This window comes from Taeniopygia guttata, chromosome 2, assembly GCF_048771995.1.
Source record: "Taeniopygia guttata chromosome 2, bTaeGut7.mat, whole genome shotgun sequence".
Taxonomy (NCBI): Eukaryota; Metazoa; Chordata; class Aves; order Passeriformes; family Estrildidae; genus Taeniopygia; species Taeniopygia guttata.
In genome coordinates this window covers 72388761-72404278 of record NC_133026.1, presented here as the reverse complement: position 1 = coordinate 72404278, position 15518 = coordinate 72388761, and the positions used below count along the sequence as shown (strand labels likewise).

Below are 15518 nucleotides of genomic sequence, written 5' to 3'. Positions count from 1 at the left end.
GAAAAGCTCAGTGGCAAGTGAAGAATGTTGGTGTGAGATCCTTTTCTAAAAGAGGTCAAATAATTCATAATTTAAAGAAGTTGATATTTTTAGTACCATACTGCTTCAACATGAGTGCATCTTGGTATCATTAGTTCCAAGTTAAAGGGCTGATTTTCAGATATTTATCTCTTAATGAGAAAATCTTAGTCCTGTCCTTTTAAGGTTATTTCTAGGGGGAAAAGGGAGTTAAGTTGTACTTAATTTTTTTCAGGTTTATAATTCACTTGATGTTTTTGATAGAGAAAAGAACTTTTGAAGTATATGAATTACATGGCTTTGAAACATTTTTTTTCTTACAAGCCTGTAACTTTTCAGATAACTATCTCTGTTTTGCTAGCTGTTGTTTAAGGAGAGGTTAGAAAAGAACATGTGATATGATACAGAGGCTTTTAATTTCCTTTTTCAGATTAAAACAACAAATATTCAGGTTAATTTATAAGTTATGGAACTGCAGAAGAGTGCTCATTACAAAGCTGCCTAATATTTACATGGTTTATTCATTTACTTTAAACCTAATCAAACCCAATTTTTCTTAATAAGTTGCTGTGCTAGTTTTGGCTGGGATAAAGTTCATTTTCTTCACAGTGGCTGGTATGTGGCTATTTTGGATTTGTGCTGAGCACAGGGCTGATAATTTAGAGATGGTTTTGTTGTTGCTGAGAAGGACTTGCACAGAGCCAAGGTCTTTTCAGCTTTCCTTACTGCCACACTGGCAATGAATGTGGGGGTGCTTGGGAGGTTGGGAGGAGACACAGCCAGGACAGGTGACTCCAACTGACCAAAGGGATATTCCAGACCACATGACATCATGGTCTGTAAATAAAGTGGAGGGAGGAAGGAGGAATGATGGAGCGATGGTGTTTGTATTCCCAATTTGTCACATGTGATGGGGCTCTGCTCTCCTGGGGATGGCTGAACACCTCCTGCCCATGGGAAGCAGTGAATCAATTCCATGTTTTGCTTTGTTTGTGCACATGGCTTTTGGTTTTCCTATTAAACTTTCTTCATTTTAACCCATGAGTTTTCCAGCTTTTAACCTTCCACATCTCTCCCCAGTTCCTCTGGTAGGGCAGTGAGAAAGTGGCTGCGTAGGGCGTGCCTGCTGGCTGGGACTAAACCAAGGGCATTGGTGAAACAGAAAAGTGCTATCTAAAATAATACCAAGAAGGAACTGATTTAATAGAATACAACCAGCAACAGCACATAGGCATAAAAAAAAAAAATATTTTCATTAATTGGGCTACTGCATTGCTGACCTTAATGAGGAATGTTCATTGTTTGAAAAATAATCCTTTTATTGACAAACTCTGAATTAAAAATAACCTATTCTTATTGAAGTTAATAAATTTGCAGTGAGTAATATGTAGCATTTATTGGACATCTCATGTTGCGTAAAAAACACTGTATGGCATTTAATTTCAGGAATAAAAGAGCAATCGCATCAGGAGTCCTACTGCCTTAACTCTAATACCTCACAATTGATAAGATGTTGTTAATGATTCATTCACTTCTACACAGAAAAGGCTAAACAGGATAAAAATACTGTGATGAAATCCTGAATGCCTGTTCTGTTGCATGGTATTTCCCAAAAGAATGTAGGTTTTTAAATTACAAGTGCTGGTGGCTAAACTGATTATAAAAATCATGATGCAGAAACAAGGCAGAAATCCAGCAAGGATAATTTCTCAGTAAATAATAAATAATACTAGAAAAGACTCTTAATCTAAACTGCCTTTATTCATAATGCTTTTTCAAAACCTTCCTGATTTTGCCCTCTTGAGATTTAAGATTACATAAGAAAATAATTGAACAATCATTCTAAGAATAATTTAAATTATTGCAAAAGTATTTTAATAATTTAATTTAAAGAATTTAATAGTTGTTTAAAATAATTAATATAAGTTGTAAATGGAATATTATTTGATTTTTCAATGTCCTACATTAAAACACATAAACCACTGCATAAGTGTGGAAAGCTATTATATTATGGTTTCTGGGACTGAGGTGATTTTATTAAGCTATGTATTTTGTGCACTGTGCTTTCTCAGACCTCTGTTATATGTTCTTCTGAAGAAAATGGTTCTATAACTGTACTGTACTCAAGGCACAGATTTTGCAAGACTGTTGTCAGTCATATATACGCTCAAGCATCTGCAGTAGCAACTGAGAAAGGAAGGGATATATAATTAATTTTCTTGAAATTAATTCTACACTGTTATTTGTCACTTCTTTCAAAGTATCTCTAATTCCTTTGGGTCTGATTAAGACTTTTCGTTAGCTCATGATAAAAACCCTTGTGGAGCAGAGTGGTGCTGTCAGGAGGTTGCTGCAGTGGTTGTGGATACAGCACATGGGGAGCCTGCCCAAGGCAAGAGCAAACAAAATTTCTTCTGCAAATATATGGTAAGTGAAAGAAAAAATATCCTCAGTTTCTGTGTCCTTGGAAGCCTTTGAGGCCATTACACCTATGAGGCATTACACCTATGAAACAAATCCCAGTTTGTTTCTACTATATCTTAAAATACAAAAAACTGTCACACAGAAAATTAGATAGGCAATGAGGAGTTCGAACTTTGTGCTAGAAACAGACAAAAACTAGGAGGTTTTGAACATGGGAGATGGGTCTTGATATTTAGAAAATATCTTCAAATAAGGCCGTTTCCTACAGGTGAAACGGTTTTGTTTGTGCTGTCTTTTGAGGTGATCAGGTCCTATTCTGAGATTGAAAAGTAAACTTTTGGGTTTTAATCATCAGAAAGGCTGAAAAATCTCAGCAGTTTCGTTTGTTAGGTTTCTCTTCAAGAACACACTTACAGGTGGTCACTGGCAAAGGACCAGCCAGAAGAAGGGTGCTTCCAGTTGCTCCAGGTTTGTCCATGAGCATTTCAGAGGCCCAAAAAAGCCCTGTAACAGCAGTCTCTGCCCTGTTTGTGAAGTCCCCATATAAAGCCTGTAGGACTGTGTGGAGATTCAGGGGGGAAAAAAGGCCTGAAAAAGATTCTGGAAATCATCAAAGTTTTCACACTCCTCCCAAGGGAGAGAAGCCACATCCATGTGCTGGGTAAACATTTACATAGACTATTTCTGAAAGATTTGCCAGACTGTTTCTGGTGGATATTCTTCAACTTCCCTAGGCAATATATTCCAATACTTTACTAGCCTTATCTTTAGAAAGGTTTTTTTGTCCAACCCAAATTTTCCTTGCCTCTGTTCTTGTGAAGGAAAATAACCTATGTTTGCCACAACCTGTCTGCGACAAAATACACGCTTGCTGTCATGGTGATACTCAACAATAATGCTGGATGACTCATTCAGGGTGGATTTTTGTTGCAGCGCGTGCCGTGCGGGACGTGCTGGGTGGCTGCAGCAGGGGTGCGACCGTCCCCCTGCGAGCTCTGCAATTCCCAGTTATCGGCACGTACGGCACAGGGACAGACAGCGATGACACGGGTCTTGGGGGTGGAACAAGATGGACTTCTTCCTGGGCTCCCAGACAAGACTGGGGGGACGGGGTGAACAGAAGTTTTTATACAGCAGCTCAGGAGGAGGGGTGTAGGAAAGTGAACCAATGAGGATATGGTAAGGGAGGAGTATAAGGTGGGGCAAATAGCTTATGAGCCTATCAGGGAAAACAGAGGAGGGGAATAATGCGAAGTAACAGTAACGAACGGGGTGTCGAGGGCAACAAGACAGACACAGAACTCTCTGGAGAAAGGGATAGGGATAGGGAGGATTGACAGCTTGGAAGGGAGGAGGTTAGGGAAGGGCTTGGGAAAATTGTCAACTGGGGAAGTGAAGGAATTAGGGAGGAGAACAGGGGGCAAACATGGATTCAAAGCAAAACACACCACAACAGATTTTTTCCCCAAACAATCAAAGTAAAATTATCAGTATAAAAATTCTTATTTCTTTCCTTTGCTCCTCTTCAAAAGAAAGATCACTGCCCACCATCCGAATCTTTCAGTATATTCCAAATCCTTCACAAGCTGCCAAAATAACACCAAGTCCCAACATTGCTTCAGCTGTTTTTTTTAATTCCTGTGATGAACAACCCACCTTGAGCTAATCTGAAGGCAATACTTGTCTCACTTTCTCTCACTTAGTGATACAGTCAGATAGCTATCAACTTCTAGAAGTTTGGAATTAATTACTTTCAACAGTTTGGAAATAATTTCTTCTAGTAATTTGGGTGTTGAAGCTACATAATCCTTATGGTCCTTTTCAGCCCAAGCCAATCTGTGATAATGCCAAATTTTAATTAACACAGATTAAATAATCTGCCACTTCCTGTGAGAGCATTCCTGCTTTGCTGTAGCACTTCAACCTTTCTATGTCCCTGATTTGGTATTAAATAGATAATACTGATCAACTGAATGTGACAATGCTAACTTCAAATCTATATTAATTAACTTTTCATCTTTAAGTACTCTTATCTTAATTTTCAGCCTTGCATTTACACATTCCTGGACAAAGAACAGATCAGATGTTGGAAACAATCCTAGACTTGGCAGATAATGGTACACGGCAAAACTTCTGGACAACATAATTTTCGCTGATGGCTTTAACACACATGAGCACATTTGCACGTGAGCATTTGCTCTTATTCTATGAGCACTAACAAGAACATTTAGTAATGGTGAGTCAAAAAGAAAAAGGGAAATTAGAGTTTTTCCAAATCTGTAAGTAGCACTAGGCATGCCTTGCCAATGAGTCAGTGCTCTAGTGACTAACTAGCAATACTAGAACTGTACTACTAATACAAAAACCGTTATGTCACAATAATAACAGGATAAAAATAATAAACACTAACTTTACCAGACCAAAAATCCATGTGCCTGAGTGCTCTGTTCCCTTACCTGCACTGCACCTGGAAGCACGTCTTTGGTGCCTTCTGGAAAGAATGAGTTTGCTTTTGTTTGCTACTTTTGCATCTTTTTAGGACCAAGATGGGCTCTTTAGACCTTTTGTAGAAACAGTACCTTCAAACAGTACCACTGGTCTTTAACACACCGTGTTTTCCTCATAGGTAAGATATTCAGAAGTTGCATGTGCTTCACAGGGATATACGACTGATAATATGCTCCTTAGAGAAAAAATCAGGGAATGAAAGAGGATGGTTAAGGAATGCAAAATCCCTGCAAGTGTACTAGCTCTAGACATGTGGTCTGCTTTCAGCTATTGGGTTTTTTCTGTTCATTAGGGGTCTTCTTAACTTCTTTTACTTCCATTGTTACATATGTCCTTCAAGTTATATTCTGAGCAGCTTTTAATAGGTATGATAATTCCTTTTTCCCCCGTTTTGGTTTCCTAGCATAACTATAAAATCCCCCATGTCGTTTACAAAGAAGAGGATGTCAGACTGGTTACCAAAAGGCTGCTGAAGCAGAGACAACTGCCTGTTATGTGTCTTGTTTTCTTGGGCCTGCAGGTGATGCACTGAGAAATGAAAGACTGGATTATGTTAGTTGGTCCAATGTTGGCTGATATGAGGAACAGTTCATCCCCACAAATACAAGCAGCACAGAGGCAGGATGGAGAATCCCTGTAGCCCAGTAAGAGGAATCAAGCCCAAAGCTGCCCCAGGAAAGCCATCAGCCTTGCTGTCCAGCTGTGAGTGATCCTGCTGCTGGAGATGTTCTCCGCATCTGGCCTCTGGCTGGACTCGCCACAGCACATTTAGGGGAGGAACCAAATGTGGGGAAAGGGGGAAAGGAAGGAACAAGCATAAGAAAAGAGGGGAAAGAGGATAAAAGGGGCTGCTTGTGAGAGAACAGGTGGCTGCCATTACACTTAAGGTCATTATACTTTGGTCATTACATTAAGGCTGCACCCTCTGTTGCAGTCCCACATTCTGTTCTGTTCCATCATGAAATTCAATTTCTAACTACTATAAATACACTTTCATTTAAAGACAGCTCTTTCTTTAGGAATCGCAGAAGAATTTTAAGTGCCACTTAGGATTGTGTTTCACTATTTTTCCCATATCTTCAAATCTAGGAGATACAGGACAGCAAAAAATACACCAGAGGGCTTTCAGACTCTGTAAATGGTTTTAAAGATAACATTTTGGTTCTGTTTTTGAAAATGCTCTGGCACTTCTAAATGTACAAGATGTAAGTACAGCTTGATAAAGCACATTTAATAACATTCCCCCTTCCCCAGGTTTACTTTCATTAATGTATCTTCCATATGTGCTGCCTACTGAATTAAAACAAAAAAATAGTGCAGGTAAGGTATACGGGTATGCATAAAGGACATCACTTATTTAATTTGTGACATCAGTAAATTATTACTTGAATTTTCTTTTTGGCACTAGTAAGAACACTTTTAAACCAAGCTACTCTTTAATTTTGTTCTTTTAAGATGCTATGTGATGAGCTTCATTATAATTTTGAGAGGCTGCTTATTCTCAGGCTTTCCATGAGAAAAGCATGGCCACACAGAAGGATGAGGGGCTTACAGCTTTTGTCTGGAGCACTGACACCCACATCTGCCTCTGTTCCGCTGGAGGAGCTGAGCTTTGGAGGATGGCAATCCACCAGCACAGCTAAGAATGTAGGAAAAATTGTCTGGTGAAGGAACTCAGGCAGCTGAAGCATGAAGTGTATGCAGTGTTTCATGCAGTCAATTTCAATTTTAGTTTTATGTCTCTTTTTACAACTCTTGCTCTCACTACCCTACTGCTTGTCCCTACACAGCTCCCTTTCTCCACTTTTCTCAGACACATGTTGCTTCTCCTTTCCTAGCAAAGATATCCAAGTTCTCTAAATAACTTCCTTCACTCTTAATATGTAAATTACCCATATCTCTATATATTTTTATTACAAACAGCTACATAAGATGGGATAAATAAGGCACCTTTCAACATTTTTATTAAAGCATTTTGAGAAATATTCAGGATTAGTGCATACTACCAAAGTTCTACCCTAATTCACTCACGTCACTCAAGTGTAGGTATAAATGGGAATAGGCACTGATCTGTAATTCATGTAATTATAATGTCATCTTGACAGAACTTCATGGCTAATTTATGGAACAGCAAGAATAAAACAATTTCATTGTAGCTAAACTGATTAGTTTTAGCAAATTTAACTAAAACTGATTTCAATAGTATGACACAAACTAGTTGCAAAAAATTTAATTTTATGCCTTTCCCTTCTTTTTTTTATTTAACCTGTCAGTCTACATTGATTTTTTTTCCTGTTTGAAAGTAGAAGCAACTGCACAATTGTCAATTAGCAGCATAAATTACTTCACACTGCCCATACCCCTTTCTGCAAAGCCTGCAGACTGTTCACATGGAAATAAATGTATAGCAGTGAATGAATTATATACAGTCCTTCAAAGGTTACTAAGTGAGAGAGAATTATAGCTGCTAAAACATAGAATAAAATGAATAAGGCTCTTTGGATCCTTTAAAATATCTCACTGTAGGTGCAGGTTATGATGTAATTTTGAACTCAATTCCATAGTACAGAAAAACATAAAAATAACCTTTGGAAAACTTTCCGGCAGCAATTTGGTCCTTAAACACCATATGGAGAAGTAACTAATCCTATACACAACTAGATGATTCAGTGGGATAATCCATAGAAGAATTTCCATATGGCATTCTCAGTGTTCTTCAACACATCCTTTTCTATCTCCAGCCCATGCTTATGAAATGCTGGCAGATGCACTGCTGCTACAGAAGCCTGAGTTGAAAAGCAAAATGAATATCCATTTATCTGTATCCAAAGACACAGATGACACATGGATGTGTCATCACCAGCTAAATGCTGTTATTTGTCCCCTTGGATGGTGAGCCAAGGCCAGCAAGAATATAGAATTTCAACTGGCATAAGAACAGCCCAAGTCTGCTATGGCACAGGTGTTCCAGGCTTGAGGTTAGATTCAAATTTGTATCATTAGGATGGTTGAAGGATTTGACTGGACTGAACATGACTCCATTTGCAACACTCTTTTCCTACATTCCCAAGTTCCAGGATCTGCATTGTAATCTCCCTCATTTCCAACTTCTCAAACTGAAAATCAACTTTTTTTTCCTTCTATCAATCCCTCAGTGTTATTCTACAAATAATTGTGTAATTATCTGTCCAATTAGAGGATCTTTTACATGAAGGTACTCCAGACACTTTCTAGCAACCTCGGCCCTCATGCAGTGGTCTTGAAAGCAGCAAATTGATACAAATCCATTAATTCATATTTCCATTATAAAGAGTACACAGAGACAGCAGAGCATACAAACAGCATAGAGAGATAAAAGCATCGGACCAAATAGCAGACATGTATCTTAGTGATTTCTTTGGGCATTATTTTTAGCATCACCTTCTTTAGCATGGAAGGACATAGTAATTACGCTTCACTGATGAAGTTCTTCTCTGTCAAAGAGAATGAATGGCCTTGATGCTCCCATCACTGCACAACCTGGTTTTAAATTATCCATTTCATAAGTTCTGTTACCAAGAAGTCTATTTTACTTCACTCATCATTCTCATTTGAAGAGAAGCAGATATGGCTCTAACTCTGGTTTCAGGAGCTTAAAATTTAGACTGACTGGTAACTTTAGTTTCAGGTGGCTTGCTCTGCTGAGAAAAGTTACGCAATGTGAAGCAGAGCCAGATTTCTTATAGTACCTTTATGAACATCAAAGCTGTCTCTGAGCAAACATGAGATCAAATTCCTTTCTGAAACAATAGAATAGTTTCTTAACTTGTGCTCACTGATGATGATAGAATCTTATTTACTTCTTTATTACCTTCATAGCAAATTTTAATTAATTATATATTCTTCAATTATTTAATCACTTTCAGTTGAGTATCCTTCCAGACTTGATGTATGCAACATTAATTATTTGCCTATGGCAATATTTTATAAACTCTAATATGCACCACGTGTTCAACTTGCTCAAAATTAATCGCAGACATTATATTTGGCATTAATGTACGTCTTTAATTGACTGTAATTTCACATCTGTGTTGCTTTATATACAGCATTCTTTATCAGCATAAATGCACTCTGCTTCTGATGTGTGTAATACCAGCCATCAAAACCACCTTTTGTATTAATATCTTTTCTTTTAATATAAATCTACTTTTCTGGGTTAAAAAAAAATGTAATTTGAAAATAATCTTTCTCGTTCATGTTAATTATTTAGAAAGTCAGGTAGAAAATGCTGGCTGAGATCTAACAGAGAAAATATAAAGTCACTAAGCTTTGCCTGAACAAGGAGGTTTGCCTCTTTAAGAAAAAATTCTCTTTGAAAGAGGCTTTGTTGTGGAAATCCATGCTTAGCCCGAAGAAACAGTAGTCTCACTTAGTAGCTACCAGCTTGCTAGGGACAGCCCCAGGACTGCCCCACGGTTCCTCAGTTTGCCCAGAGACACATCTGAGGCAGCTGTAAAGCCCTGTCTTGGTTCCAACCTGGAGATGAACACAGGAGAACGATTAAACTCTTGCTAGGAATCTGGCACTGGCTTATCATGCATTTATCCAGTTGTTGATACACAGATTAGGCAAATTAATGCTAATTAGGGTAAATTCACAAGTGTTGTAAGCACCTTTCCAATTGCAAGATGTAGATATCCTGAGAATTACAGCAAAGCAACACTGCATATCTCAAATGAGATAAAATGTGTATTCAAATACAGGACACTCTTCGGTCCACAAAGTACTCTGCTGAAACACACAGAGATTTGCCACATTGACAATCTGGATATAAGAAAACTGTGGCATCATTTTACTTTCTGAGGGGATCCTGATCATGTCAGAGCTCTTTCAGTAGAATGTGTTTTTCAACCAGTAACTCAGACAGTGATTATCAGTATCTTCAACTATTGCTGAGGGAGACTTAACATAAACTATGGAGTAACAGTCAGCAATTCTTAGGATAAGAAGGCAGGACCAAGTACTACTCAGCACAAAAGATAATGAACTAATTATTCAAGGTAATACTAAAAGTGTAGCTGAATGAGCAGACATTATTATATTCTAGGCAACAGGAAATACAGCATACAGGGGAAAAAAAAGTATTCCTTTTCCCTTAGCAGTCGACAGGAGCAGCAAAAAACAAGATAACACTTGAAAAACGATTTTCTGTCCTACCACCAGACTTTAAAATTATGCTGTCAGCATACTTGTAGCAAACTGCTTTACACTGAGACTTCTAATTATTTCAAGTCCCAGAATTCCACTTCTCATTCTTAAATACTGGGTAGGACTCAATTCCAAACGGATGCTGCTTTGAAAAGGCCGATGGACGTGGTTTAAGTGGAAAACAGTAGCCTGCAGATTCAGCATCCAAACTCCAAAGGACAAAATTATTTGCTTTCTAGAACAATTAAACTTCATACCGCCCTTACAGAAAGCCAAATTTTAGAAGCTTATATTATTTCAAAGTTCTGTTTGCTGCTTTAAAGTGAAGGAAATACTTTCAGTGGTCTCAAATATTTCATCTGGAACTGAAGAGGTGGCTTAGAGTGACTATGAACGACCTTTGAATTATCATACCCGCCCACATCTTCTCCCTGCCTGTTTGCTTGGGGGACGAATTACTGCTGCTAATGACTCGGCACAGAAGTGGCACTCAGGGGAAGCGGGATGCACAGCAGTTCGCCCTCGTCCCAAATCAAGCCAGATTAAACCATTTAGCATTACTGAGAAGAATGCATCTAAACTGTTCAGACCCTCGGTATTTTCAGAGAATTTAAACCAGCCCACAAGTTCAGCCATCGTACTAATTTTCCTTTGGGATCTGCTGCCGCCTCGTGGGCTCGCCGTGAATTTTAAGTCCCAAAATAGAAAATTAGCAGAAATTAACCTTGGATTGAGGGGGGGAAAAACCAGATACTTAACTGACATGTAAGTTATGTTATAAATGAAAATTTACCCAGCCAAATTAAAATTAAAAAATAAAATATTTATTTTGCAATCAAATTCTATCTAGCTAGCCACCAGGAAAGAACAGAGCCAAGCCCGGGGTCAGCCCTGGGTATGCAACAAAGAGGTCAGCCTCAGCAGAGGTTTTCCTCTATGCCCACACACTTCCCTCCTGGCACAAGTGGTTTTTATAGGAAAAATTCTGCCTGAGGCTAAGATTTCAGCAATCAGTCTTTCCTTCCATTTAGAGTCCATAGGTTAATGCTTGGGGCCAGTGAGGCCCCTTGTCCCTCAGCCACTGGATACACAAAGTAATCTCAAGCAGAAAACCTTGCTATAAAGTTGCCTTACAATCATAAAAATCACGGAATGGTTTGGGTTGGAAAGGACCTTAAGGACCGTCTTGTTCCAAATCCCCTGCCACGGGCAGACACCTCTCACTAGACCAGGTTGTTCAGAGCCCCGTCCAACCTGGCCTTGAACACTGCCAGGCATAGGGTATCCATAGCTCCTCTGGGCAACCTGTGCCAGTAAGGCACTTCCCTGTGAGTAAAGACTTTCTTCCAAATATCTAATTTAAATATCTCTTCTTTCAGTTTTAAGTTATTCCCCTTTGTCCTGTCACTATCTGCCTGAAGTCACTATCCCTCCTCTTCATAAGCCCCATTTAAGTACTGTAAGGCTGCAACCAATGCTTTAAAAGTGATGTCTAGAATTATGTTAATAATTCAAGTACTATATAAAAATAGAAATAAACTAAATCAACCGAGTCTGTGCCCCCTTCTCCTCTCCTTAGTCCTCTTTTCAGACAGAGCCCGAGTCCTCCCTCTGGGCATGGCCCTGCCGCTCCATGGGCCGGGGGGAAGAAAGGCTGCGGGATGCCTGCGGCCCTGGCAACACAGAACGGGCGCCCGCGGTCAGCCCACGGGCGGGCAGAGGAGCAAGAGGAGGAGCAGGAGGAGGAGCAGGAGGAAGAGCAGGAGGAGCAGGAGCAGAAGGAGCAGAGCCCAACACCCCCCCCACTCCCGGCTCCCGCTGGAATGACCCCGGCGGCCGGGCGGGGGCGGGGCCTGGCGGGGCGCTGCAGCCAATGGGGCGGGGCCTGGCGGGGCGGCTCAGCCAATGGGCGCGGCGGGCGGTGGCGCTGGCTCGGCGGGAGGGGGCGCTGCCGGTGGAAGATCCCGCCCGTCCCTCCCTCCGTCCGACCGTCTGTGCGGCGGCTGGGGGGCGCCGGGCGGGGGGGGCGCGGGTTCGAGACCCGGCCATGGTGGCGGCGGCCGCTCGGTGGCCCTGGGCCCTGCTGTGCCTGGCGGCGGCCCCGCTGTTGTGCCCCGCGGCGGCCGGTGAGTAGCGACCGCGGGGGAGGGAGTGAGGGGAGGCGGCTCCGCGGGTCCCTCTCTACAACATGGCGCAGGGGCGGCGTCGCCGGCGGGGATGGGGCGCCGCGGGACTCTCCCGTCCGGCCGCGGTCGGGGCGGGATGCGGGAGTCGGGGAAAAGGAGGGACGCCGCCCCGCACGTGCCCCGCGGCCAGGAAGCGACAGCGCTGCCGGTCCGGGCTGGTGCCTGCGCCGGCTCCCCGGGGAGGGAGAGTGCCCGCCGGGATCGCTGCGGTCGGATCCGGAGCCGGGGAGAGGCATTTCCATAGCCTGCATAGCGGCCGGATCTCCGGCATCCCACCCGGCACCGTGACCTCGGGCATAGACCTCCTCGTCTGCCCCAGCGGGTTCCGTGCCTCGGGGCCGGGATGTGTGCCTTCCGTTGTTACGCTGCCTGCGGATGGATTCCCAGGATTGTTGCTGGAAATGGTCTAAATGGATAAAACCTGACGCAGTGTCAGATCAGGCTGTGTGTTCCAGAGCTCCTATTCCTTGTTTTCAGTGGAAGAGTGGTATCGAACAAGGTATCGAGTATTTTTAAATACTCGACGTTTAATAAAGAGAAGGATAGCAGTAAAATATCTTCCCACATTACAGCTGTGATAGCAGATGTCTTGGTAATTTGTGCTTGCAGCCCAGAATGCCAGTCATGTCCAGGCTTCCCAGAGGATGGATGCTCCATTCCTGGATGTTTTCAAACCAGTCTGGATGGGGCTCTAAACAGTCTGGTCTAGTGGAAAGTGTCCTTGCCCTTGGCAGGGGGTTTGGAGCTAGCTGATCTTTAAGGTCTCTTCCAACCCAAACTATTCTAGGAATCTATGTGTCCGTAACTTCCTGACAGGACCAAAAAAAGAGTGGTGGAAAAAGAAGCCAGCTTAAGACAGACACTGGAAAACACCTTTTAATACATAGATGACATTATTGTCATAGAAGTAGAAACTACAAAACATGTAATACTTTAAAGCAGAAGAGACTGCAGTCACTAAGACATTTATAGGCATTTAATGGTTCTGTAGTTTTGGTTTCTAGTGAGGCTTAGTTCTAGGAGGGAGACAGTAAAAAACTAGTGAAATGAAATACAAGGGACTCTGGCCCAGCTTTCCATTGATAAACCTACTAATATTGCAAAGAATTAATGCCCAAGTTCATTCTTGATGATTCAGTCAAAATCTGTTTGGTAAGGTGTTTTGAAAAAGACTTCTGTTGTTATACCAGTGTAATACATAGTTCAGATGCATCTCAGCAGAAATCTGTAATCATTAAATGATCATGTGTATGGAAGTAAAAGCTTTGAAGGACACCTCTGTCTGTTTTCTAAAACACTGGAAAACACAGGAAAACGAGGATGAAAATGGATATTAAGGCACTGTTCAATTCATTTTATATTTGCCAAGCTTAACCATGAATGAACAAAATATTTGAATGGTAGGGGGTACAAAGCACAGCAGAGTATAATTCTAAAAATGCTGCTTTAAGCTTCAGTCTTTCGGTGACTTCTCAGTGCATCAGTTGTTTTCAGATTCTGTGAGATGATTCAATTTACAAAGGCACATATTCTCTACAGAGATTTTTGGCGAGTTTTTTGTTTACTTTTTCATATTTATTCTTTTTTGTTTCCCCTGAGTTAATAAATTAAATTGTCTCATGAAGGAACTTACCATGTGCCAAGCTAGTGCAAGTTAAGTAGCAGAAATGTGACTTCAGGCAGAAAGGGGGAGAGATCTCATTTTGGTGGCAGTGAGTGTTCAGAGGTAACTGTGAGACTTCTTGTAAAGATCTTCATCATTTTCAGAACAAAACTTTCTCTTGTTAATTTTTTGCCTTTTGGGAAGGAATGTTTCCCACAGTCATATGTAGGCAAAATACTGTCCTGATAGAACATCAAGTGTGTACTTGTGTTCAGTAGTGATGATAAAGTATTTCAAATCTTTTAAATATCTTTTCCCCCTCCCTGCTTTTCCATAGGCTTGTCTTGTTGTTACCATGCAAAGGACAATTTAATGTGCCGTGATGTCTGTGAACAGGTAAGCTTGTTTTAAATTTAACTCCATCAGAGTTGAAATTGTGCCTTTAGATAATGATATAGCAACATTAAGTTCATAAGCTAATAATCCTCTCTCTGGAGGCTGTGTGTGAATTGTGAGATGTAATGGTATCAAAATGAGAACTTGGAAGTTTTAGAGCCATAGTCCTCTTTCCTTTCATAGTGGAAAACGGGTTCTGTTGAAGTTGATGAAAAATAGAAATTCCAACCTAAGACCACAATTTGATCAAGAAGTGATATGCACATTGGGAAATGAGAGGTCTGAAGGTATTTTACAGAATTTATGACTCTTTCGTGTTTCTAAGTTCTGGGGAGTTCAAACTGAAGAACAAGATGCTGGTATTATTCTTTCTTCCTTCAGGTTCTTGTTTGTCCAATAAGCATTTCATTATGATTTTGGCTTTGTAAATGCAGCAAAAATCTGCTCACTTACTCTGTTCATAACACTGTTTGTTCTGAATTCAAGCTTGAAAAGTATTTTTCCATAACTTATGTTTAGATTTGTACCTGTGGGTAGTAATTTGTACAGCTTTGGGTGTGTGTGCAGTTACATTTATTCATCTATGTAAGAATTTTACTTCAGTAAAATTTACATTGATGTAGATACAATTTTTATATTAAAGTTTTGTGATTAAGTTTATATTTATCTCTGACTGTACTAACAAAACTTCCACTTTAAATTGCACTTTCCCCTCCCTGATATATCTAGAGAATGCAATGAAATCTTCTTTCAGCTTTCATATTGTTAGGTCAAAGAAGGAAAAGTCTTACAGTCTCTTTGCATAAGATATTCTCTCAATTCCTATAATAATTCTTGCAGCCCTTCCAGCATAAGTTCATCTCTTTTAATGCAGGTAACCAAAACTATACATGGCATTATTAAAAAAAGTGTGGCACTCAGTCTTAAAAACTGTGTTTGAACTTGGATATAAGAGAAAGATATCCATTCCTATATATAAAAATTTTGGTAACTTTAGTAGCTGCAGTGATACAGCATTTGGAATCATCTTCCAATTTCTTTCTTGTGTTTCACTGGTTTGAAGTTTCTACTTTATCATGTGAATTCCTGTTGGCTCTTGATGAAAGACTGCCAGCTTTTTACTGTCAAATTCCATCCCAGTTCTGCTATATTGGTTCTAATTATTACATAGTTTTCTGTGAGTTTTGTAAGATACA

The 15518-nt window shown here is 40.5% G+C and overlaps 2 protein-coding genes across 5 annotated transcripts in view; one reads left to right on the top strand and one right to left on the bottom strand.

Annotated features, from left to right (window-relative positions):
* RBFA (ribosome binding factor A) overlaps window positions 1–15518 on the bottom strand; it is a 399231-nt gene that overhangs the window by 280094 nt on the left and 103619 nt on the right. The window lies entirely within an intron of this gene.
* Window positions 12075–15518, top strand: part of RECK (reversion inducing cysteine rich protein with kazal motifs) — a 47911-nt gene continuing 44467 nt past the window's right edge. For 3 of the 4 annotated variants that reach the window (XM_030265618.4, XM_030265617.4, XM_072924208.1), the window contains exons 1-2: window positions 12077–12263; window positions 14264–14322. In XM_030265618.4, the coding sequence (XP_030121478.1) occupies window positions 12185–12263; window positions 14264–14322 (138 nt within the window). In that variant the 5' untranslated portion in view covers window positions 12077–12184. Of the gene's footprint in view, window positions 12264–14263; window positions 14323–15518 lie in introns of all 4 variants that reach the window. The other variant, XM_072924207.1, reaches the window with a different exon arrangement.